Source organism: Anolis sagrei, chromosome 2, assembly GCF_037176765.1.
Source record: "Anolis sagrei isolate rAnoSag1 chromosome 2, rAnoSag1.mat, whole genome shotgun sequence".
Lineage (NCBI taxonomy): Eukaryota > Metazoa > Chordata > Lepidosauria > Squamata > Dactyloidae > Anolis > Anolis sagrei.
The window spans coordinates 161,525,347-161,549,292 of NC_090022.1; the positions used below are offsets into that span (position 1 = coordinate 161,525,347).

General features: G+C 43.4%; 1 protein-coding gene and 1 pseudogene across 2 annotated transcripts in view; one reads left to right on the forward strand and one right to left on the reverse strand.

Annotated features, from left to right (window-relative positions):
* The window catches only part of LOC137096458 (cilia- and flagella-associated protein 251-like), a 126,157-nt pseudogene extending 105,343 nt beyond the window's left edge, over positions 1-20,814 (forward strand).
* Positions 1-23,946, reverse strand: part of PDE4A (phosphodiesterase 4A) — a 633,870-nt gene that overhangs the window by 414,816 nt on the left and 195,108 nt on the right. Inside the window, exon 1 of one of the 2 annotated variants that reach the window (XM_060763615.2) lies at positions 21,778-22,516. The exons of the other annotated variant lie outside the window; for it this stretch is intronic. Coding sequence (XP_060619598.1) covers positions 21,778-22,088 — 311 coding nt within the window. The 5' untranslated portion in view covers positions 22,089-22,516. Of the gene's footprint in view, positions 1-21,777; positions 22,517-23,946 lie in introns of those variants that run through there. 2 annotated transcript variants of the gene reach the window in all.

A 23,946-nucleotide genomic window follows, 5' to 3' on the forward strand; every position in this document is an offset into this window, starting at 1 on the left:
CAGGAGGCAGACACTGGAATATTTTTAATGGGTGTGTAAGTGTTGCACTTCCTTCACTTTCTTTAAACAGGGCTGTTCTGATGTGGCCCCCCACTTAAGTAATGCCCTCTCTTTGGAGGCCCCACTGGCATCAATGTTGTTTTCTCTTAGGTATGAAGTAAAAACACTGCTTTTTGTTAAAGCCTTTGGGACCTACTGGTAATCCCTTGTTCCAAAAACTATTAATGTACATGATTTTTTATTGTGCTTTTCTACTGTTTAACTTGGCGATCAGTTTAATATGCTTTTATCCCATTTAAATAATTTCATTGTTTTTATCTGAAACTGTTTTAAATGTTTTAAATTGTATGTCGCCTTGCGATTTCAGAATAGAAGGAGGGATAGAAGTACTTCAGACAACCAAATTCTTTGTTTTAAGATGAGAGGTTTATACTACTCTTGTTCTTTAATGTAATAATTTATTGATTTTAGCTGCGTTGTATGTCATCTTTTATTGTGCACTAAGAGGAAAGTGGAATATTAGCTATTCCTTCTTTCTAATCCCTTGCTTTTACAGTTTTCATAAAATGCTATTTTTTGAAAAGCAAAAAAGAAGACATATTTAGTCATTACTGCAAACCATCTCTCACCATGATCATTGCATATTTACTTTGGAGTATAAACATTTTCGTTAAAACATTTTCTGGGAAGAGGACAATATGTGGTAACCCTAGGTTTTCATCTCTTTTGCCTGAGCTGCTCAAAAGCTTTTAGGCAAGATGTGGGAAAGCAATCCTTATAGGAGACAAAAGAAAGATCGTGTGAGGAGAGAACCACACTTTTCTAACCCAGGACAGAGGCAAATGGGAAAGCGAAGATATTCCTCTCTACCTTTTTTCTTTCTTGATTTTCTTTCTTTTTTTAAAAAAAAATCCACTTCTATTGATTCAAATGGGAAGGTACATAACTACACATTGCCATGGCCGGTGTAGGTTTAATCCAATCAAATGAATGTGGCCAGGCTGTGAGGATGCTGTGTACCTTGGGAAGTCTGATTTGGCCACGGTAGTCCACGCTCTCGTTACATTCCATATAGACTACTGCAACGCTCTCTACGTGGGGTTGCCTTTGAAGACTGTCCGGAAGCTCCAACTGGTCCAAGGGATAGCAGCCAGATTGCTAACTGGAGCGGCTCTCAGGGAACATACAACCCCCCCGTTGCGCCAGCTCCACTGGCTACCAGTTTGCTACCGGGCACAATTCAAAGTGCTGGTTTTAACCTTTAAAGCCCTAAATGGTTCTGGCCCAACTTACCTGTCCAAACGTATCTCCCCTTCCGAACCATCTAGAACTTTGAGATCATCCAGAGAGGTTCTGCTCTCGGTCCCGCCTTCGTCACAGGTACGTTTGGCGGGGACGAGAGACAGGGCCTTCTCAGCAGTGGCCCCCCAGCTATGGAACACCCTCCCTAGAGAGATCAGATCTGCTCCTTTCCTTTTAATGTTTCAGAAGCAAGTCAAAACGTGGCTGTTTGAGCAAGCGTTCACAAACACAGTGTAATGGATATGGATAAATGATATAGGAATTCGATGATTGACGATGGAATTGGACAATGTTTTACAATAAGGAGACGCCAATGATGTTATTTTTATTGCTGTTGCGGTTTATGTAATTGTAATGTTTTTTATTGTGTTGTGGTACTATGTATACTGTTTTGTTGGAAACCGCCTTGAGTCGCCGATATGGCTGAGAAAGTTGGTATACAAATACAGTAAATAAATAAATAATACATACGTGGCCTTAGAATCATAGAGTTGGAAGAGACCTCATGGGCCATCCAGTCCAACCCCCTGCCCAGAAGCAGAAAAACTGCATTCAAAGCACCCCGACAGATGGACATCCAGCCTCTGTTTAAAAGCCTCCAAAGAAGGAGCCTCCACCAGCCTCTCTATATATGCTTCTTGCATTATATCTTTTTTGACCTGAGGATTGAAAATGGAGCAGCAAGAGCAAGGCTGTCTTCTGCAATTGGAGCAATGCATCTTTCCAGGGAAAGGCTTTCTTTTCTTCCTGTGGACCTCTGAATGGACTTGCAATTAGCCCGGCACACAAGACTGGGGAAGTGACTTTTCTAGGGTCATAGTTTTATGAATCACTCAGACTCTATTATTCTAGACATTACAACTCTAACTCCCACTTTCAGCAAGTTATAGCTTCATTGCAGAGATCCCCTCCACAAGAGCTTTGTAAAAAGATTTTATTTTTACAATACAGAAAAAAATACATATCGTGCACACACAAAACATTTACAATTCCCACCACCAACACGAAGAATGTTTTCTTTTACATATTCATTTCTTTTTGAGACAATCATTATATCTTTATCTTTATACATTTTCATCCTGTACAACATGTGTATCTTATTTCTTATGACTTGATCTCCAGAATGATTCATAATATAGTTCTTTACCCATGTCCATCTTTCTTTCATTTCTCTCATTCATAGTTGATTCATATAATCACAGAGTTGGAAGAGACCTCATGGGCCATCCAGTCCAAACCCCTGCCAAGAAGCAGGAATACTGAATTCAAAGCACCCCTGACAGATGGCCATCCAGCCTCTGTTTAAAAGCTTCCAAAGAAGGAGCTTCCACCACACTCTGGGACAGAGAGTTCCACTGCTGAACGGCTCTCACAGTCAGGAAGTTCTTCCTAATGTTCAGGTGGAATCTCCTTTCTTGGAGTTTGAAGCCATTGTTCCTCGTCCTAGTCTCCAGGGCAGCAGACAACAAGCTTCCTCCCTCCTCCCTGTGACTTCATCTCACATATTTATACATGGCTATCATATCTCCTCTCAGCCTTCTCTTCTTTAGGCTAAACATGCCCAGCTCTTTAAGCTGCTCTTCATAGGGCTTGTTCTCCAGACCCTTGATCATTTTAGTCGCCCTCCTCTGGACCTCCACAAGAGCTTTGGACATTTTCGAATTACAAGAAAAGGGATTCCACCTAAACATTAGGAAGAACTTCAGTGTGGCAAAAGCTGTTTGACCACGAAATATGCTTCCTCGGATTGTGGTGGAGTCTGCAAGAAGATCCAACCAGTCCATACTTCAGGAAATCAAGCCCAAATGCTCATGGGAGGGAAGGATATTAGAGGCAAAGATGAAGTTCATTGGCCACATCATGAGAAGAAAGGAAAGCTTAGAGAAGACAATAATGCTGGGGAAAATGGAAGGAAAAAGGAAGAGGGGTCAACCAAGGGCAAGATGGATGGATGGGATCCTTGAAGTGACTGGATTGACTCTGAAGGAGCTGGGGGTGGTGATGGCCAACAGGGAGCTCTGGCATCAGCTGGTCCATGAGGTCACGAAGAGTCGGAAGAGACTGAACAAATAAACAACAACTCCTTCTCTGGAGATTTTAAAGTAGAGACCGAATAGCAATCTGTTGGGAGTGCTTGGATTGGGTGTTCCTGCATGGCAGAATGAGGTCAGATTGGATGGACCTTCCAAATCTGATTCAATACAAAGTTTGAGTTTCCAACCCAAACTGTCTTATGACAGTTCTTTTGTTGCTCATTCGTTCAGTCATTTCCGACTCTTTGTGACCTCATGGACCAGCCCACACCAGAGCTCCCTGTCGGCCGTCACCTCCCCCAGCTCCTTCAGAGTCAAGCCAGTCACTTCAAGATGACAGCTCTAGCCCATCCATAAATGCAGAGTTTTCATGAATACCAGCTTTGAGTCAAAACACCAGTACCTGAATCCCAATGCAGCAATATTAGTGACTAGTCAAGTATCTAGTACATCCTTCATTTTTTCCCAAGCAGAATTACAGGCCATGCAAAGTCCTTGGAGTGTCATAAAGAATGTTTCACCACTGGCAATCATCAGCTAAGCCTACAAGATATCTCTCCATTCCCCATAGGCCAAGTGTATTAAAATAGCCTTCACTTGTGAATGAATCATACTTTACATAACAAAGCAAAAGAGAAGCCATTGCCTCCCAGGACTCAATAGTAACAACCCAGGATTGTGCACAGTGATGGCACAAACATATCATCATTATCATAAGCATCACGATCATCATCAGACATCCCACCAAGCAACTGAAATTGGAATGGTCCCTGCCGCTCTCAAGGCTTCAGAACTTGTATAGTTAATTTACAGTTAGCAGTGCTATGAAGTCCCTAGTTAAAATCTCCCCTCAGCCATTAATTCAGTAGTTTGCCTTAGGCTAGCTGACATATGCTATTGCTCTTTGGATGAAAATACAGGGAGCAACACTGACCAAGGCAACTGTAATTATTCATATTAGGAAGGCCAATGTAATCAGGCAGATCAGAATACTTCAAGTCTGATATGTAAATGGTAGATCTTGCCAGGTGCCTGGCAGTTCAGTGGCACTGGGCCTGGTCTAAGTACAAAAGTTTCCAGTTCGGTCTCTAGTATTTCCAGATAGGACTAGGAAATAATATTGTCTGAAACCTCAAAAAGCTTCTGACAGTCAGTTGACCATATCAAGTTCAATAAAGCAGTGGTCCAACTCATGAAAAAATGATCTCCTACGAGGGTTGAATGAAAAGTAATGCCTCCACCTTCATAACTCCTCAACAGATGGCAGTAATGGTATGTGGCAGGTACTGGCTTGTTCAGTAGACTCTCCTTTACTTTTCCATTTTGGCGGGAAGCCTTAACATTGAATGGTTGTGTTGTTAAAGTGTAAAGTATGGAACCCCGCGCAGACGGTCGGTCAATGCAATTTAAGCAGGGGCAGCTCAACTCATTACACAAAGTAAGCATTTGCAGTATTTATTTATTTTATTTATTTGCTTTATTTCTATACCGTGTTTTTCAGCCTAATTAGGCGACTCAATGCGGTTTACACAATGTAAATTATCACAACAATAGCAGTTAAAACACATCATACACAATAACAAAATACACAATTATTATCAATTCATGACGCCTCGATAGCAGAGCAAAATCCATTCTCGTAATCCTTGTGCCATTCCTATGTTCAATTTTACCATCTTCCTATGTTCAATTGCACTGATTAGCCAAATGCTTGCTCGTAGAGCCAGGTCTTAACCTTCTTCCGAAACGCCAGCAGCGAAGGGGCCTGTCTGATGTCAATGGGTAGGGCATTCCATAGCCAAGGGGCCCCCACTGAGAAGGCCCTGTCTCTCATCCCAGTATAGTTGATTTTGCCCAGGGGCACTCTTGAGGCGCTCTTGGGGGAAAATAGACCTTGACATATGTGAGTTGTAGTTACTGGGATGTATAGTTCACCTACAATCAAAGAGCATTCTGAACTCCACCAGTGATGGAATTGAACCAAATATGGCACACAGAACTCCCACGACGAACAAAAAACATATATCAGTGATTGTTTGGGGGGAGGGGGTGTCAAAATACTGTTTGCTTACCATTGAAAATTACCTAGGGCCACCTCTGGACTTAAGCAACATGCAGTCATTGAATTCTTGACAGCAGAAAGTATCACCCCAAAGGCAATTCATCAAAGAATGCAAACTGTTTATGGTGATTGTGTTGATGTGAGTACTGTGCGTTGTTGGGCAAGTAAGTTTAAAGATGTTGAGGTGGCACATTCCGCTGTCAAGAATTCAATGACTGCACGTTGCTTAAGTCGCATTGACCAACCGTCTGCACAGGGTTTCATACTTTGCACTTTAACAACACAACCGTTCAATGCTAAAGCTTCCCTCCAAAATGGAACTGTAGAGGAGAGGCTACTGAACAAACCAGTACCTGCCGCACACCAGTACTGCCCTCTGATGAGGCATTATTTTTCATTCAATCTTCGTATATTCTCCTTCTTCTAACATAATCTCCATTTGTCTCACTGAGGGCAACAACAACCATACCATCATGTAATTTCCCTATTTGCATCCACTTATCTCTCACCTAGAAGGAAGACTCTACCATATGTTATTTCCCCAGCTACAGCAGGGAGAGAAGGTTTGTGAACATCTCTGGATTATAAAATGTTTCCCACTTGAAATTCTATTAGATCTTAATCCTATAATCCTAGATAAAGAACAGATAACCTGATTGAAGCATAAGGCACATACACATGATGTGCTTTCAAAATGTATTTATCTATGACAGGTTCAAAAACCAATATCCTCATGCGAGAAAGCACGTGAATCTTTAAATTTAGCACTGAGTGGCATGACTTTAAGTAGCAATGATTTGCAATTGCAGGTAAGTTCCTCACATTGGGAATTTCAGCCCTTTGTTCCTCACAGGACTGCATCAATTTGGTGACCTTTCAAGGCTTCCTTGTATTGAATTGATCACTCTACATCCTGCCACAACATTTCAATATGACTCTGACTAGGCCATTATTAAATGGAGAATTTCTTCTCCCTCAGCCCTTCTTTGCTCGATCTGCATGGATATTTAAGATTATTGTCATGTTGCATGAGCCACTTCTGGTTCAGCTTCAATTCAGACAGCCTAATATTATTATCATCGAGGCTCTTGTGACTCAAGGCAATGTTGTTTATTGTGCCAATAATTGCTAGCTGTCCACATCTTTAAAGTGGCAAAACAGGTCCAAACCGTCATGCTCCCAGCAACATACAGCACTTGACAGATGGGAAAGTAATTGGGTATTTTGGGGGGGGGGGGGGGGGGGTTTTGCCAAATAACATTTTTCACTGAGCTTGAGAAGTTCTGCTTTTGATTTGTCTGTCCGAAGAACACTGTTGCTGAAGTCTTGGGGAACAGCTTTGGGATCTTTAGTGAACTTTAAATGGACAGGAATGTTCTTTTGAGGAAGCAATGGCAATTCTCCCAAGAGCACAACTACTGAGTTGCTGTGAGTTTTCCGGGCTGTATAGCCATGTTCCAGAAGCATTCTCTTCTGACATTTTTCCAACATCTATGGCAGGCATCCTCAAAGGATGTGAGGTCACAACCTCTGAGGATGCCTACCATAAATGTGGGTTAAACATCAGGAGTGAATGCTTCTGGAACATGGTCATATAGCCTGGAAAACTCACAGCAACCCTGTGATTCTGACCATGAGAGCCTTCGACAACACAACTACGGTACTGTTTATGATCACTGAGTTATTCGCATCCCATGAGATTAATATTAACCAATGGGAGAGTGGCCCAAAGATGCCAATGGGATTTTGGCCTGCATCAATAGGAGTGTAGTGTCTAGATCCAGGGAAGTCATGCTACCCCTCTATTCTGCCTTGGTTAGACCACACCTGGAATAGTGTGTCCAATTCTGGGCACCACAATTGAAGAGAGATATTGACAAGTTGGAATGTGTCCAGAGGAGGATGACTAAAATGATCAAGGGTCTGGAGAACAAGCCCTATGAGGAGTGGCTTAAGGAGCTGGGCATGTTTAGCCTGAAGAAGAGAAGGCTGAGAGGAGACATGATAGCCATGTCTAAATATGTGAGAGGAAGTCATAGGGAGGAGGGAGCAAGCTTGTTTTCTGCTTCCTTGGAGACTAGGACGAGGAACAACGGCTTCAAACTACAAGAAAGGAGATTCCACCTGAACATGAGGAAGAACTTCCTGACTCTGAGCTGTTCAGCAGTGGAACTCTCTGCCCCAATGTGTGGTGGAGGCTCCTTCTTTGGAAGCTTTTAAAAAGAGGCTAGATGGCTATCTGTCGGGGTGCTTTGAATGCAATTTTCCTGCTTCTTGGCAGCGGGTTGGATTGGATGGTCCAGGAGGTCTCTTCCAACTCTATGATTCTATTCTGGATGTTACTCTGGGATTCTCTGCAATTTCTTCAATGAAGCACCAGTTTTATTCTTGGAGAATTTTTGGTGGGATTACTGTTTCTGGGTAAAAATGTGATACTGAATCTCCTCAAATCATACAGTATTAGCCTGACTGTGGATTGGCGGAGCTCAAAATCCTTAGAAGTGGTTTTAAAACTCTTTCTGGAATGATGAATAGCAAACTCTGCTTTTCTGAGGTCCCCAGAGGCATCTTTGGATTGTAGTACTCATTAACTATTCATAATTTGCCTAATTTATGCAGTGTTTTATTTCACGAGACATGGAATTGCTTGTTAGCTACTGGTTATATAGAAATGGACTGGCTTTGATTCACAAAAGCTATCATACCAAAACAATGGAATTTCCATAACTATCTTTAATGTCTGCATAGTTTTTCTCACCCTTGTACATATGCAGCTTTGACAGCTTAAATTAGTTAATTGTTTATTATTGTCTAGAGCAGGGGTCCTCAAACTTTTTAAACGGGGCCAGGTCACAGTCCCTCAAACTGCTGGAGGGCCAGATTATAATTTGAAAAAAAAACATGAATGAATTCCTATGCACAATGCACATAACTTATTTGTAGAGCAAAAAACACTTTAAAACAATGCAATAATTGAAATGAAGAACAATTTTAACAAATATAAACTTATTAGTATTTCAATGGGAAGTGTGGGCCTGCTTTTGGCTGATGAGATAGGATTGTTGTTGTTGTTGTTGTGTGGTTTCAAGTCATTTCAGACTTGGGTTGATCCTGAGCAAGGACCGGGTAAATCACCTTGGAGGGCCGTATCCAGGACTCGGACCTTAGTTTGAGGACCTGTAATCTAGAGCATAGGCCAAGGGTCCCCAAACTAAGGCCCGAGAGCTGGATATGGTCCTCCAAGGTCATTTACCTGGCCCTCGCTCAGGGTCAACCTGAGTCTGAAATGACTTGAAAGCACACAACAACAACCCTATCTCATCGGCCAAAAGCAGGCCCACACTTCCCATTGAATATAACTTTATATTTGTTAAAATGATTCTTCATGTTAATTATTGTATTGTTTTTCAGTGGGTTTTTTTTTTGTTTTGCACTACAAATACGATATGTGCAGTGTGCATAGAAATTCATTCATGTTTTTTTTCAAATTATAATTCGGCCCTCCAACAATTTGACCTAGCTCTCTGTTTGAAAAGTTTGAGGACCCCCGGCCATTCACATACAAACAGACAACTTAAATTGAATTTTTTAAGAAATGGATTTGGGACTCCTGAAGTAATATTTTGTTGTACAACACAACAGCTAGGAGATTGCTGTGTGCAGATAGAACTCTGCACACATTTTATCATTCAGTTTGAACACATGGTCCTCATAAGTGTGTCTCATTCCAGTGTTCAGTGATCACACCATTAAGAAAAAAATTACCATACTGCACCATTTTTCAAAAATTTGCATCTGAACTTTAACATATAAAAAGTCCCACATTGAACACAATTTGGGTGCATTATGTTCTCTCTAAATTTATTTTACAGTGTTGGAGTAGACACAGAAGCCACAAGACATTAATCACTAAAATAATAATAAATAAAGTGACAGTAGAGGTAAGTTCCCACATACAATTCCAATAACTCTTTGGTTGGCTGCCAGAATCTTAGATGAACTTTATCTGAAAAGAAACTTTTGAGGATCTTTTAATTTCCTTTTATTCATTGGCATCCCCACACTTGAAATGCCAGTGGCATTCTATTAAAGCTAATGACTGTCTGTGGGCAGTAGATGTCTGATATCAGCCAGCCCAAAGGCAGCCTATTTCAAGGGAATTATTTCTTTCTTCTTCTTCTTTATACCAAGAGACAAGAGCAAGCCTGCTTTTGCTCTCTCTTCTCTCTCCCTCAGGTAAATGAAAGACGCAGCAGTGGGGTTGAATAGTTTTAAAAGACACTGGAAAGATACATTCAGTATTGAAAATCCTAACAGCGAAGATAAGGTAATATTCTAATCCATTGCAGACACTACTATAAAGTTATACCGGAACTCCAGGTAAACAAGCTTCAAAAAAGAAGGTTCTTAGGCAATATAGGTTCTGCACTAACTGAGCAGGGGTGAAACTGAATTCTTTTAATCTATATACAATTTGCATAATTTCTTTTGTTTTAGCAGACTTTGTGTACAGACAGGCCCGTAGCCAGGATTTTGATTTGGGGGGCAGGGGAGGGGGGCTGAGTTTGTTTCGGGGGAGGGGGGCTGAGTCTGAGTGAAAGAGGGTCTACCCTAGCAAACCTTTTGTATCATTACCCCAATACCCCCATGCATGTGGGATATATTGAGTATGGTGATCAGATCATGATATGAATAAACATAACAGTTTAAATAATGCACCAGTAAGGCCTTTTTGCAAACCACCATGAAAATTTGGGGGGGGGGGGGAGGGCTGAAGCCTGTGTACATGCCTGTGTACAGACTTTCAAGCATCAATTTGCAACCATGAGGACTACAAGGATTTTAAAAATGAAATACAAACATACAGAATGGGGGATGCCTGGCTCGACAGTAGTACATGTGAAAAAGATCTTGAAGTCCTCGTGGACAACAAATTAAACATGAGCCAACAATGTCATGTGGCAGCTAAAAAAGTCAACGGGATTTTGGCCTGCATAAATAGGAGTATAGTGTCTAGATTCAGGGAACTCATGCTACCCCTCTATTCTGCCTTGGTCAGACTACACCTAGCATACTGTGTCCAAGTCTGGGTACTACAATTGAAGGGAGATGTTGACTCTAAGCTGGAATGTGTCCAGAGGATGCGCCACTAAAATGCTCAAGGAGAACAAGCCCTATGAGGAGCGACTTAAAGAGCTGGGCATGTTCAGCCTGAAGAAGAGAAGGCTGAGATGAGACATGATGACCATGTATAAATATATGAGGAAAAGTCATAGGGAGGAGGGTGCAAGCTTGTTTTCTGCTGCCCTGGAGACTAGGATGCGGAACAATGGCTTCAAACTACAAGAAAGGAGATTCCACTTGAACATGAGGAAGAACCTCCTAACTGTGAGAGCTGTTCAGCAGTAGAACTCTCTGCGCCAGAGTGTGGTCAAGGCTGGATGGCCATCTGTCAAGGGTGCTTTGAATGTGATTTTCCTGTTTCTTGGCAGGGGGTTGGACTAGATATCCTATGACGTCTTTCTACTCAATGATTCTATGATCTAAAGGACAACTAAGATGCTTAGAAACCATGCTGGCATTGCTATCTGAGTTATTCTTTGCAGTCCTACAAACCTGCAGCATATACCTAAACTCTATACACTCCCTTCTTGTTGCCCTAGCATGTAAGAGCAACTGGGAACCACCTTGGGGGTTCTGCCATTAGTTGGCAGAACAAGGACCACAGTGAAGCTGCACACAGATCTACAAACTCATTTCTCAGGAGTGTCATCATAGCAAGGTGGATATCCACACATCCTATCCATTGGGCTGAGAAAAAGAACAGCTTGCTTCCCTCTCTTTGGTAGAAACAGGTCAGGTCCTACCAGCTGTTGCTGAGGGACTGCAAAAACAATGTGGAAAGAACAAATAAACTAAAGAGAGAACTTGCAGGACTCCTTCTATTTGACTAAAGCAACAAGAGCCGAGTATTGCTATTCAAGCCAGAACACTAACAAGGGAAGATCGTCCTGGCCTGAACCACATTCAAGTTCTCGCTTATACGTTGCAACTTTATTATGACTTCAATTTCCCTCCTTTCCCTTCCACTCCTCTCTCCTCAGGCATCTTGTCTTTTTAGTTTGCAAGTCTAATGGCAGAGCTTGTCTCTGTCTCTTTCTTTTTATTGATGCAAGCTGCTTTGGGAGGCAATAACTGTCTGAGAAACACAACAAAAATACAGTAAAACAACGGAATGAAATCCAGCAGGAAGGCTTAGAGCTTCATAAAGTGGAACGCTGATTGTCCCCCATCAACCTACTAGTTGGAAGACCTTCGTGACTTGGCTTGACCTTGAAGATTAGATAGAAAAATGAGCTCATGCTTATACAGAGCAATATGTCATGTTGCAATGACTGGCCTATATATGTCTACATCTATACTCCCTTGCATCAAATAAACAACAACTATTTGAACTGATAGGAAAACACAATTACCTATGAATGGATATTCCTAGTCTGCAAGCATCCTTTTTTTCTGATTTCTATGTAGGACAGATAATAGGAACCATGCAGACCACCAGATATTGTCTGTTGTTTAGGGCTGTCAGTATTTACTGTCCAACATCTGGAGTTGTGGACTCATACTTTTTAGGGAAGACATACCCTTAAGGCACCAAATATTGTATGATCTTGAAACCTATGCAGGGTGAGGCCTCACTAGTAGTTGGATGGGAGATCACCAGTGAATATCAGGTGCTACAGGTATATTCCAGAGGAAAGAACTGGAAAAAACATCTTTGAGTATTCCTTGCCTACAAAAATTCTATGAAAAATCATATGGGATTGCCATAAGTCGACAGGCGACTTGAAGACATATGCACAGGCAAATCTGCTGAACCACTGTGGATATATTTAGTACCGGGACCAGGAAAACACCAAGTGAGTTTTCTGTGGCCCTCCCAAGAGTTGTTGGATTGCAACTTGTAGTATTCTCGCCATAAGACTATTAGGAGTTGTTTTGGATGGCCACACAATAATTCTATGAAAAATCATATGGGATTGCCATAAGTCGACAGGCGACTTGAAGACATATGCACAGGCAAATCTACTGAACCACTGTGGATATGTTTAGTACTGGGACCAGGAAAACACCAAGCGGGTTTTCTGTGGCCCTCCCAAGAGTTGTTGGATCGCAACTTGTAGTATTCTTACCATAAGACTATTAGGAGTCTTTTTGGATGGCCACACAATGCCCATATCTGGAACAGGACAAGACCCTACATACTTTTTCCAGTCCCAACAGAAAATATATCAGCTAAGAGCAACAGGATGCTGTCCTCAATGTGTCATTATACTCAGAGTGTCCAGGATAAGTTGGCTGGGGGGTCACCTCCCAGGAATCAATCAAAAACAATACTTGGATATTATTTTTTCATTGGTCATGTGGCAATTTTCTTAGTTCTTCCTTTTCCTCCCTTGTCTTCTGCTCCCAATTCTTCTGTCAGTAACATCTAGACATGTCTTCTGCTCCCAATTCTTCTGTCAGTAACATCTAGATCCTCAAACTTTTTAAACAGAGGGCCAGGTCCCAGTCCCTCAAACTGTTGGAGTGTAGGATTATAATTTGAAGAAAGCATGAATGAATTCCTATGCACACTGCACATATCTTATTTGTAGTGGGAAAAAACTTAAAACAATACAATAATTTAAATGAAGAACAATTTTAACAAATATAAACTTATTAGTATTTCAATGGGAAGTGTGGGCCTGCTTTTGGCTGATGAGATAGGATTGTTGTTGTCGGGCCCATAGCTAGGATTTCGATTCGGGGAGGGGGGCTGTTTGTTTCGGGCGGGGGGTGAGTCTGAGTGAAAGAGGGTCTACCCTAGCAAACCTTTTTTATCGTTACCCCAATACCCCCATGCATATGGGATATATTGAGTATGGTGATCAGATCATGATATGAATAAACATAACAGTTTAAATAATGCACCAGTAAGGCCTTTTTGCAAACCACCATGAGAATTTCGGGGGGGGGGGGTGAAGCCCCTCAAGTCCCTCTCCCTGGCTACATGCCTGGTTGTTGTTATTGTTGTGTGCATTTCAGACTTAGGTTGACCCTGAGCAAAGGCCGGGAAAATGACCTTGGAGGGCCGTATCTGGCCCCTGGGCCTTACTTTGAGGACTCCTGATTTAGACATAATGGCTATGTCAATATCCTCTGCTAGATGGAGCTGTCCATTAGAAAAGAAAAGAAGGGGCTTGGCAAGAAGGATTAGAGTGCAGGGTGTGCATCAAAAGCCACCTTCACGGGACTCAAGGAGAAATTACAGCTTTGGACCACAGTCGTAGAATACTCCAGCCAGCATACATCCTGCAATTGCAGTCCAAACTAGTAACTTTTCCCCAAGCTTTGCAATTTCAAAGGAAAGCAGAATGGTTTTCTGCATGAATTAACCCATCATGTTACAGCTAATGAAAGGGAAAGACAGGTGTGAGCAAGCACTTCCAGCCTAGGAAGCCATTAGTGAGTGAGCAAGTTATGCAGAATGGTGCCTTTCACCCAACTGACACACAATTATAGAAGTTCCTTCTGAGAGAATCATTTCACCAGGCACAAGGCAAAGGGCTTCCCTTCCGTAATAAGGCAGGCTAAGTTTCGACATTTCAAAAAGTGGATAGGCAACCTCTCTATCCCTCCAACCCCACTGCCCGCATGCAATCGCTTCAAGCTTTAGGGAACTTAAAAGGCCAGATTAATCATCATCTCACAGAGATAGCTGACACAGCGTAAACCTGCTTCAGTGGACAGAGCTGGGACTGATGAGCCCTGAGGCTTCATGCCAGGTATTTCCCCAAGCCATTGAATTCTGCTCCTTTTGTATTATGGAAACGTGTGAGCAAAGTCTTCAGAGACTATGAGAAAACAAGTCAAAGGAAGGCTTTCTTGAAAACAAATTATTTCTCTGTATTGTCGATGGCTGGAATCACTAGGTTCTTGTGGGTTTTTTCGGGCTATAGGGCCATGTTCTAGAGGCATTTCTCCTGACATTTCGCCTGCATCTATGGCAAGCATCCTCAGAGGTAGTGAGGCTTGTTGAAATTAGGACAATGGGTTTATATATCTGTGGAAAGGCTGGGGTGGGGCAAAGAGCTCTTCTCTGCTGGAGCTAGGTGTGAATGTTTCAACTGACCACCTTCATTAGCATTTGAAGGCCTGGCTGAGCCTGGGAAAATCTTTTGTTATTATTTCTCCCTTGCCTTTGATTTGACCATTAGTACCCTCACAATAGCTTGAGTAAGTACCTAAGTGAGTAAAACTTTATTTCTGTCCTACCCTATCTCCCTGTGGGGACTCAGGGTGGCTCACACAAAAGGCAAACATTCAATGAAGTAATATACAACAATAAACTAAAAAAATTAAATAGACAGTACAGAACATTCGATAAAAAACAAGTTTAGGGCTGGACTAAAATGCTGGAGATCAGAGTTTAAATCTTAGCTTGGCCATGGAGACCTCCTCTGAACAAATTTGGTCAGAAAAAGCTAGTGAGAGGGTCAGCATCTATTGGCAATGACTTGAAGGCAGAGAGCAACTAGCATTTTCACGCTCACATGGAGACAAGATCCCCCCAATCGTAGAAAGGAGGGGCCATCTAGAGACACCTGACAAGTTGATAGCAGCCTGTCCATCAGTGACAGTTCTCTCCCTCTTAAAGGCAAGAACATGCCACAGCTAGCTATCAAGCAGCCAGATGTCTGATGTGTTTCAAAGGTTTTCCAGAATTACTGGGTTGCTGTAAGTTTTTCGGGCTGTATGGCCATGTTCCAGAAGCATTCTCTCCTGATATTTTGTCTGTATCTATGACAGGCATCCTCAGAGGTTGTGAGGTCTGTTTGCAAAACTTAACAAACAAGGATAGGGAATCTGTGGTCATCTAACTGTTGCTATATTGCAACTTCCACCAACTCTCAGTACTCTCGATGCTGGCTGATGGGAACTGTAGCACAACATCATTAGGAGGGCAGTACAAATTATCTGTTTTCAGACTGAAAGAACTACTCTGAATCAGTTAAAGGATGTATTATTTCAGGCATCCTGTTTCAATGGCTTCATCAATGTGATCTGCAGCAAGGCTAACATGGGACCTTCCTTGTGTGCTAACATAATTCCCTTCCTTCCAGGGAATTATTTCTTTGCAGATGAACCTTCAGAGAAAAGTGCAGAAACCTTGAGAAGAAGCACCTCAATGTATTTTAGAGTAACTAACGAAAACTGCAGAACATATTTTAAGGTATGAAAGATACTTCTGTGTGCTTAAGTCAGTGGTTCCCAGCCTGTGGTCCATGGACCACCAGTGGTCCCCAAAAACTCAAATATGGTCCGCGACCTCACAGTTATTACACCGTTACAACAAGAGCAGATGGTTTTGCGAAACCCTCTTATAGTCCCGAGGCAACAGGGATGTTGGGAGGGGAGAGGTTGACTAACCACAAAAACATGACAAGCCACCTGAGTGTTGCTTTTCCTCCTCCATCCCTCCCCCTGAGTGGAGCTGTTCCATGTGATGCCTGGAAGTAGGGGCACCTTGGTGTCTTCGTTTTTAGGCCTGTTCCCAGGGTTATCTGGAGTGCTCATTCAGAAAATTGCATTGGATAGATCACATCAGCTCTAAATTATTAAATATGGTTTTCTGTGGGCAGGCCGATGGCGACAACTGGATAGTATATGTTCTGTATCAGGAACTAGAACTAATGTGGCATTTGTTGTTGTTCATTCGTTCAGTCGTTTCCGACTCTTTGTGACCTCATGGACCAGCCCACGCCAGAGCTCCCTGTCAGCCGTCACCACCCCCAGCTCCTTCAAGGTCAGTCCAGTCACTTCAAGGATGCCATCCATCCATCTTACCCTTGGTCAGATCCTCTTCCTTCTTCCTTCCATTTTCCCCAGCATCATTGTCTTCTCTAAGCTTTCCTTTCTTCTCATGATGTGGCCAAAGTACTCCATCTTGGCCTCTACTATTCTTCCCTCCAATGAGCAGTTGGGCTTTACTTCTTGAAGTATGGACTGCTTGGATCTTCTTGCGGTCCAAAGCACTCTCAGAACTTTCCTCCAACACCACAGTTCAAAAGCATCTATCTTCCTTCACTCAGCCTTCCCTATGGTCCAGCTATCACATCCGTAATGTGGCCTATCCAGTGGAATTTTCTGAATCAGCACCCCAAATAACCAAACTGAACCTAAAGTTGACCAAAAACTGATTTGTAACTTTTTGGTGGTGACAGCCGACAGGGAGCTCTGGCGTGGGCTGGTCCATGAGGTCACGAAGAGTCGGAGACGACTGAACGAATGAACAACAACAACCTTTTGGTACTAATGTTGGAGAGTGGTCCTTGGACAAAGTGGTCCCTGGTCAAGTAGTCCCTGATGAATGAAAGGCTGGGAACCACTGGCCTAAGTATCTGAACTTGGAAGCTAAGCAGGGGTCAGTCCTGTTCAGTAATTAAATGGGAGACTGCCAACAAACATCACATGCTGTACAGAATATTTCAGAGGAAGGAACTGGCAAAACTACATCTGAGTATTCCTTGCATAAGAAAATCTTATGAAATTCATGGGCACACCATGTGTCCACAGGTGACTTAAAGGAACACAGAGACACACAGATGGGGGTGACAAGGCCGTTATGAGAGAAGGAAGCAGATTTGGAGGTTGTCAACATATCAATCATCCATTTTAACTATGCTCTTTACAGTGCCTTCAAGTGCAAGCCTTGGAGAAGTGGGAATGACCACCTCCGTACTCACTTAGTAGGTTCACCCAACGACAGAGATGTGAGTAAGTTATGCTACGGACCCTTGCCCCAAATGATAACATGACTCAAGGCAGACTTTGATACTGAATTTACTTGTGTGCAGCAAAAAGAGATGCAAAATAAACGTAAAAAGCAATTTCTTCTACTAAATTTGAAATCCCCAAGAGTCTTCTTTTCTCCCCACCTTCCTGTTCGTTGTTACAAAATGTTAATTGGATTTTAAAGGAAGCCACACAATGTGGGAAAGGGCAGTTGCTGAACCGGAGAGGCAGATATTTTGACTCTCTCTCTATCTATATATACATGAAAAAGACACGATTCATTATTTTGCCTTCTAGAAAGGCAAGAAACTCGAAAGAACTGGGGTGAGAAGACAACAGCTTGATGCCTGTTCACAAGCCATAACCATTCCAGTACCAAGGAGGAGAAGGAGGAAAACATCACTACCAGTGATTTCTCTCCTTATGGAGAGAAAAGCTGGGTATAAATAAATATTATCTTTATAAATAAAAATGTAATGTTAGTCAGTGGGATTAGCATAACTCAAAAACCACTGGATGAACTGACACCAAATTCGGACACAACACACCTAACAGGCCAATGAGTGACCATCACTCATAAAAACACTGAAAAACACAGCAGAGGGGGTTTAAAAGCCAAAAAAGCAAAAAGATGCTACAATGCATGTGCAAAAATGACTCTCCTGGAAAACAAAACACACAATAGCATATCCAAACTCTCTTCCAGACTACATCTCCCAGCATCCCCTAGACTGGGCCCTTTAGGAGAGGTGGATGATCCAAATGCACTGCTTCCAAGATTCAAGCTTTCTTCTCCTTGGATTTCTTTGAGAGCATCCCAATCCCTGCATATTTCCAATTTCCTATTCCTGGACTGCAAATCCCAGCGATTCTCCAGATAAATAGATTAGATAGAGATAGGTAGATCGATCAGTCAGGAGGAGTGCTGGGAGTTGCAGTCCAAGAATAAGTAGAGAAAGAAGAAAGGGGAGAAAGAGGAAGGGAAAGAAAAGGTGGGGGAAAGGAAGAAGAATAGAAAGAAGGAAGGAGAGAAAGAAAGAAAAAAGGGAAGGAAGAAAGAAGAAAAAGAGGGAGAGAAGGTTGGCCATAGCAACGCGTGGCAGGTACAGCTTAATAATAATAATAATAATAATAATAATAATAATGCTATAGTTATAGTTGACAAACCACAGCTGGTCCCCAACTCTCTCTCTCTAGACCAGTTATCAATATTTTCTCCTTTCCACACACACACACACACACCCCTCATGAGTTACAAATGACTTTTCATCTACGAACGCAGTGTTGCGTACACACATTACATATTCAGCAATGCATTATTTTTCAAAGGTTAATAAAATAAAAGAACACAGAGTTATTTGCCTGCAGGCCTCAATACAGATTTTGACAGTGGGGAAACTAACACCTCACTTGTGTCGATGTGAGTGTGGACTTTTCTGCTTTTTCTAATTCCCTGAAGGCAGAAGAGGCAAAGTCATTCAGGAGGTGAAACTACACCGTTACTCTATTCAAACTGTGTGACGTGACACATTAGTGTGTTGGCTGCAGTGTGGAGGTGTGTTGTGTAAATGTAATGCGAAATCTCTGAGTCTATGTGAAATAAACTATAAATAATATCTTTTAAAATATATACATGATTTTCCTGAGATTTTATGTGCGTCCAGACATTTTGCTATTGCAATTCAAGTATGTGTTCGTATCTTTTATAAGGGGTTGGCTTAAACTCCGGTTTGCTAATAAAACTGAATGACTGTGTTGTGAAATGATGCATGTCTAAAAATGGCATGTTACTGACATGAAATGTTTGAAAAGTTCTGCACTAGACCCACAAAGGGCTGACTTTATGAGGCTCAAACTGGTAAAGGAGCCAAAGGCTACATCTGAATTTCTTTGCTGTTTTGAGGCTCTTTGAAGAGAGAAAAAGAGGCACATAATAATTATTATTATAATATTACAACAATAATACATTTTTCTTCAGCATTGAGGCTTCTATTCGCTGTGTGACCACCTCCGCAAACTGACGTGCAACCCACACAGCCACAATTTATCAACTCAGGGTGCACCTACGCCATTAAAACAAATGCAGTTTTGACATCACTGCCATGGCTGAATGCTGTGGGAGTTGTAGTGTTACGCAGTCTTTCACCTTCACTACCAAAGAGTGCATCAAACTTCCAACTCCTATCCTCCCAAAGCATTTGGCCATAGCAAGCAAAGTTTATTGAATAGTCTATTGACCGCATCAACATTAAAGACTTGGTCACAGCAAGTTTTTTGTTTTATCAGGAGCAACTTGAGAAACTGCAAATCGCTTCTGGTGTGATAGAATTGGCTGTCTGCAAAGAAGTTGCTCGGGGGACGTCTGGATGTTTTACCATCCTGTGAGAGGCTTCTCTCATGTCCCTGAATGGGAAGCTGGAGCTGACAGATGGGAGCTCACCACACTCCTCAGATTCAAAATGCGACCTTTTGGTTAGCAGTCCTGCTGGCACAAGGATTTAACCCATTGTGCTACCAGGGGCTCCGGCCATAGCAGTGGAAAGTGGTGTCAAACTGCATTCATTCTAAAGTGTAGACTGAAGGACAAGTGTCCTGAGTGTTTCCCTGGAGGCCACAAAGTTTCTCCTCCTCAATTTGAGTCCGCTAAGAGAAAAGGAGGTGGCCTTCTAACACTGAGTGAGGAGGAAAAAGAAGAAGGAAAGGAGAAAAAGGAGGAAAAAGAAGAGGAAGAGGAGGCAAAAGAGAAGAAGAGGACAAGGAACAAGAAGGGGAAGGGTTTTGTTATTTCTGTAATGTGTTGCTTCATGTTAATTGGTGTTGTTCTGATGTTTATAAATACTGATGTAGTTAATGTGTTTATGTGGCACTATTATGTGCTGCTCTGTAAACCGCCCTGAGTCCCTTTTGGGAGATGGTGGCGGGATATAAATAAAGTTGTTGTTGTTGGGAAGACGAGGATGAGAAAGGAGGAGGAGGAGGAGGGAGAAGAAGAGGAAGATGAAGAAGGGGAAGAGGAGAAAGAAGAGGAAGAAGGGGAAGTGGAGAAAGAAGAAGGGGAAAAAGAGGAGGAAGAAGATGAAGAAGGGGAGGAGGAAGAGGAGAAAGAAGAGGAAGAAAAAGTAGAGGAAGAAGGGGAAGTGGAGAAAGAAGAAGGGGAAAAGAAGAGGAAGATGAAGAAGGGGAGGAGGAAGAGGAGAAAGAAGAGGAAGAAAAAGTAGAGGAAGAAGGGGAAAAGAAGAGGAAGAAGAGGAGGAAGATGAAGGAGGGGAAGAGGGGGGGAGGAAGATGAAGAGGAGAAAGAAGAGGAAGAAAAAGAAGGGGAAGAAGGGGAAGTGGAGAAAAAAGAAGGGGAAAAGAAGAGGAAGAAGAGGAGGAAGATGAAGAAGGTGAAGAGGAGGAGAAATAAAAGGAAGAAGGGGAGAAAGAAGAGGCAGAAAAAGAAGAGGAAGTAGAGGAGGAAGAGAAGAGGAGGAAGAGGAAAAAGAAGCAGAAGAGGAGGAGGAAGAGGAGAAGGTGTAGGAAGAGGAGGAAAAAGACGAATAAGAAGAAGTGGAAGAGGAAGAGGAGAAAGAGAAGAGGAGGAAGATAAAGAAGAGGACGAGGAGAAAGAAGAGGGAAAAAGAAGAGGCAGAAGGGGAAGTGGAGAAGAAGAAGGGGGAAAGAAGATGAAGAGGAGGAGGAAGATGAAGAAGGGGAAGAGGGGGAGGAGGAAGAAGATGAAGAGGAGAAAGTAGAGGAAGGAAAAGAAGGGGAAGAAGGGGAAGTGGAGAAAGAAGAAGGAGAAAAAGAAGAGGAGGAAGATGAAGAGGAGGAGGAGAAAGAAGAGGAAGAAGAGGAGGGGAGAAAGTAGAGGCAGAAAAAGAAGAGGAAGTAGAGGAGGAGAAAGAGAAGTAGAGGAGGAGGAGTTGGAGGAGGAGGAGGAGGAAAAAGAAGTGGAAGGTGAGGAGGAAGAGTAGGAGGATGTGTAGGAAGTGGAAGAAGATAAGAAAAAGAGGAGGAAGATGAAGAAGGGGAAGAGGAGGAGGAGAAAGAAGAGGAAGTAGAGGAGGAGGAGAGGAAAAAGAAGCGGAAGAGGAGGAGGAGGAAAAAGAAGAATAAGAAGTGGAAGAGGATGAGACGAAAGAAGAGGATGAAGATGAAGAAGAGGAGTAGGAGAAAGAAGAAGAAGTAGAGGAGAAGAAGAGGAAAAAGAAGTGGAAGGTGAGGAGGAAGAGAAGGAGGAGGTGTAGGAAGGGGAAGAGGATAAGAAAAAAGAGAAGAGGAGGAAGATGAAGAAGGGGAAGAGGAGGAGGAGACAGAAGAGGAAGTAGAGGAGAAGAAGAGGAAAAAGAAGCGGAAGAGGAGGAGGAGGAAAAAGATGAATAAGAAGAAGTGGAAGAGGAGGAGGAGAAAGAGAAGAGGAGGAAGAGGAAGATGAAGAAGAAGAGTAGGCGGCGGCAGCTCGGGGTCGGAAGCCCCCGGGATGAGGGCCCCGCTTCCAACCGGGCGCCATCTTCCTGCTCCCCGCCCCCCGACGGCCCTGCTGGCCGATGGCCCGCCTACCGCTTGTTGTTGTGGCTGTTGTTCCCGGCGGCGGTGGTCCCGTGGAAGGAGGAGGGCCAGGACATGCGGGTCTTCCGGAGGCCCGGCCGGTCGCTGGTGTCCACGGCGTCGGCGCGCTCGATGGGGCGGTGCGCGGGCCGCTCGGTGTCGGAGTAGCCGCGGTGCTGGATCTTGATGGGGGTGCGGGGCTGGCGCCAGAGGTGCTGCGGGGGCTTCAGCAGGGTGGTCGCCGGGCCCGCCTCCCGCGGCGGCGCCGGGAAAGACAGCGACAGGCTCTTCTTGGAGCAGGGCGACGGCGCCGGAGCCTCCATCGCGCCCTCTTCCTTCCTCCGCTCCTCTCTTCTCCTCTCCCTCGGGCGGCGGCGTTCACCGAGGCGCCCTTTGCATGGAGGAGGAAAGAGCAGCAGAAGCAGCCGGAGCCCCTTCTTCGCCCCTCATGGTCCGCGCCCCGCCGCTCTTGCGACTGCTACGACGGAGCGTCCTGGATCGCGGCGGAGGCGAAGGGTCTTCCCTCTCTCCCTCCCTCCCTCCTTCTGCCTCCGCGGCGGGAAAGACCCTCCTCCGCCTCCGAGGCTCCGGCGGAGAAGAAGGAGAAAGAGACGGAGAAAGAGACGACGACGGAGAAGGAGGAGGAGGAGGAGGAGGAGCCCCGCCTTGGTGCGCCCAGACCGGCGCGCGATCCGCGTCTCTCTCAGTCTCAGCTTCGCCTCTCTCTCTCCCTCTCCCTCTCTCTCTCTTCTGTGTGTCTGTTTATGCCTGATTCTATAGACTCGTATAATCCAGTTCAAATAAAATAATCTGGGATATAGAGGCGTACTCTCCCCCCTCCCTCCGTCCAAAGAAACAGAGCAGATTCCACCTCAGACGGACAACTTCCTGAGACTGGGAGCTGTTCAATAGTGGGATGCTGAATCCTGAGGGAAGGAAGCCTCCTTCTTTGCTTCCTGCATGGAGTCTTGGGGAGTCTCTCCCAATTCTATGGCTTACCCCATTTTTTTTTACAGAATCAAATTTATTTTTATGATGTTTCATTATGTCCTGCCTTTTCTCTCTCTTCTACACAGTTGTATAAAATCCCACAATCAATCAATCTATCTATCTATCTATCTATCTATCTATCTATAAATGAGTTCCTTAAAAACAAAAGAACCAATGAATGAAATCACACCATATTCGGCAACAAAACATCTCACAACACAAGGAGTGACCATCACTCAAAAAATTATGCTTTTGTCATTTGGGAGTTGTAGTTCCTGGGATTTAAAGTTCACCTACAGCAGTGTTTCTCAACCTGGGGGTCGGGACCCCTGTGGGGGTTGCAAGGGGATGTCAGAGGGGTCGCCATTGACCATCAGAAAACACAGTGTTTTCTGTTGGTCATGGGGGTTCTGTGTGGGAAGTTTGGTCCAATTCTATCGTTGGTGGGGATCAGAATGCTATTTCATTGTGGGTGAACTATAAATCCCAACAACTGCAACTCCCAAATGGCAAGGTCTATTTTCCCCAAACTCCTCCAGTGTTCACATTCGGGAATATTGAGTATTCGTGCCAAGTTTGATCCAGATCCATCATTGTTTGAGTCCACAGTTTTCTCTGGATATAGGTGAACTACAACTCCAAAACTCAAGGTCAATGCCTACCAAACCCTTCTGGTGTTTTCTGTTGGTCATGGGAATTCTGTGTGCCAAGTTTTATTCAATTCCATCACTGGTGGAGTTCAGAAGCCTCTTTTATTTTAGGTGGACTATAAATCCCAGCAACTCCAACACTCCCAAATGACAAAATCAATTCCGCCCAACCCCACCAGTAATCAAATTTGGGTGTATTGGGCATTTGTGCATCCTGCATATCAGATATTTACATGCCATTCATAACCGTAGCAAAATTACAGTTATGAAGTAGCAACGAAAATAATGTTATGGTTGGGGGTCACTACAATATGAAGAACTGTACTAAGGGGTCACGGCATTAGTAAGGTTGAGAACTACTGACCTACAGTCAAAGAGCATTATGGACTACACCAATGATGGAATTGAACCAAACTTGACACACAGTTCTCCCATGACCAACAGAAAATACTGGAAGGGTCTGGTGGGCATTGACCTTGAGTTTGGGAGTTGTAGTTCACCTACATCCAGAGAGCACTGTGGACTCAAACAATGATGGATC